At 40.9% G+C, this 2,339-nt stretch overlaps 1 protein-coding gene across 1 annotated transcript; it reads left to right on the top strand.

Moving 5' to 3' along the window:
* The first annotated feature begins 656 nt into the window (after window positions 1-656).
* Window positions 657-1,622, top strand: LOC149862522 (olfactory receptor 6E1-like). The gene has a single exon (XM_090053965.1). It carries the CDS (start codon window positions 657-659, stop codon window positions 1,620-1,622), a length of 966 nt encoding a protein of 321 aa, XP_089910091.1.
* Window positions 1,623-2,339: the final 717 nt, after the last annotated feature.

Raw genomic sequence — 2,339 nt, 5'->3', positions numbered from 1 at the left:
GGACCAGCACCCTGCCAATTTCAGTCTCCAATTACTAACCCGCAGTCACAGAGTGCGTGTGTGTGGACAAACAGTTTCTTGTACCTGTTTTAGTTTCTCATATTTGTTTTATGTTTGTATAGTTACACCCTTGTCTAATAAACCCGGCATTACTGATCCTGAGCATTGGTCTTGCTTGTCAAGTCAACACCCATTAACATAAAACATAGATGTCAGAAGCAGAGTAGTTGAATTCTCAGTGGAGAAATCCCAGGGAAGGAAGGCACTCTACATAGTCGAAACTTTCAGGAGAAAAAATAACCTACATTTCCCCACCACCTACCATAATATGTCCCATTGAGGCACTGGTTCTCATTAACCACCTGGTCCTTGATTGGTTCCTCAGCTAGCTACCAGCCATTTAGGGAGGGAAAATTCTGTTTAATGTTTTCATAGGGGATGACAAAAGCAGTCAATATGGTTAATTCTGTGGCCAAGAATCTCCATGTTCATTGCTTTACAAAGAACATTTTTAAAATCCTAAACGTAAAGCCTGCAATGAAGCATGAACTGCTACTATCTTCTCCCATGTATAACAGCTGCATTAATTCTGCTTATGAACTACATTGGGTCTCCTTCAACCTCTTTGCTTTTCCATGATTCAAATGAAGCTGAAGATGGAGAATCAGACTGAGGAAACAGAATTTATCCTTTTGGGTTTTGCTGTTGAATACTGGCTAGAAATTCTACTCTTTGTTGCTATCCTGATCATCTATTTCTTGATCCTGATGGGGAACATTGTCATCATTTTCATCACGCTAGTGGATGTTCATCTCAAAACCCCCATGTATTTCTTCCTTCGAAACTACTCCCTATTGGAAATCTCTTTAACCTTGGTTGTCATTCCTAAGATGCTCTCCAATTTTTTGTCAGAGAGAAAAACTATTTCTCTTCCTGGATGCTTCATTCAGGGATTTTTCTTTTTTTTCCTGGGAACCAATGTTTTTTTCTATTTGTCTATCATGTCTTTTGACAGATATGTAGCTGTCTGCAACCCATTACGTTATGCCACCATCATGAATACTAGGGTCTGTTTCCATTTATTGATGGGTTCTTGGACAGTTAGTTTCCTCTTAGTCCTCCCACCCTCAGTGATGGCCACCAAGCTGAAATTCTGTGGTCCCAACATCATCAACCATTTATTCTGTGATACCACCCCACTCTTCCAACTCTCCTGCCAGGATACACAGCTCATAGAATTAATGACTTTATTTGCAGCAGTATTCACCTTACTCGTTACTCTGGCAATCAACATTGCCTCTTATCTCCGAATCATTAGCACCATCCTGAGCATCCCATCTGCTGCAGGACGGAAAAATGCTTTCTCCACTTGCTCTGCTCACCTGACTGTTGTGTCTGTGTTATATGGCAGCTGCATAGGCAGGTACATCAGACCCCCAGAAAACAGAGGGGAAGAGTTTGACAAAGTCTTGGCTCTCTTTTACGCTCTGGGCATCCAGCTTTTCACCCCCTTCATATACACACTCAGGAACAAACAAGTCAAGCAGGCCTTGAGAAATGTTGTCAAGAGGCTGAGCGGTAGTTCACACCCCCAGAGACACTTAGGAAATCTACTCTATTAGTATTTCAGGAGTTAAATCCCACTGAACTTTGAACCCTAAAAATTAAAAATTTGATAAGGAGGAAAACACCTTTTTATGTGTATATTTTTTTCAGTTCTTAATTTCATATTATTTGGGCTAGGTTGTTTACTTAAATTTGGGAGGTGTTATGGTGACCACCTGAAGGGATCTTGTATAGCCTCAAAATCATGAGTGTTTCTTCTGGACCTTTGCCACAGGATGCCTCAGGTTAACTCAGCTCTAAAGGGTACCACATCATTCCGCTTGGGAAGTCAAAGGTGGGTAGATGTGATGGCAACTACACTGCTACCCTGAGTGACATTGGCTATGGTACCTGTTGTGACTTAAGGATGCGGCCCAGTTAACTGTGAGACTGTTGGACTTAGATGGGCCATTAGCCTTTATTTTGTAATCTTTATGTTACTACTTGCAACCCGCCTGAAAAACACCTTGTTGTCTTTCCAAATCCTCTTTCCACCTCTGCTGCTGCCATCTCAGCAATGGTTGGCAGCTCTATATTATAATTTTTTTCTCTTTTCTATTCAGTATTACTGTACAGCTGTTTCACTGTTTTCCACTTTCGCTTCACCTTATCCATTGTGAATTAGATATTATGCTCTTGATATGGGTTTAGCTTTGTATATTTTCTCATGCTGTATTTTTTCTGTGAAAACAACTGGAATAAAGCAGCACAGTGGTTCTCAAGCTGTACAGACT

Source organism: Crocodylus siamensis, chromosome 6 (assembly GCF_052110815.1).
Source record: "Crocodylus siamensis isolate JL-2025a chromosome 6, ASM5211081v1, whole genome shotgun sequence".
NCBI classification, from domain to species: Eukaryota; Metazoa; Chordata; order Crocodylia; family Crocodylidae; genus Crocodylus; species Crocodylus siamensis.
Note: the sequence above shows the minus strand (reverse complement) of the source record. Positions and strands in the feature narration are given on the sequence as shown.

Coding starts and splice junctions, on each gene's coding strand:
- LOC149862522 (XM_090053965.1), top strand. CDS start 657: ATGGAGAATCAGACTGAGGAAACAGAATTTATCCTTTTGGGTTTTGCT.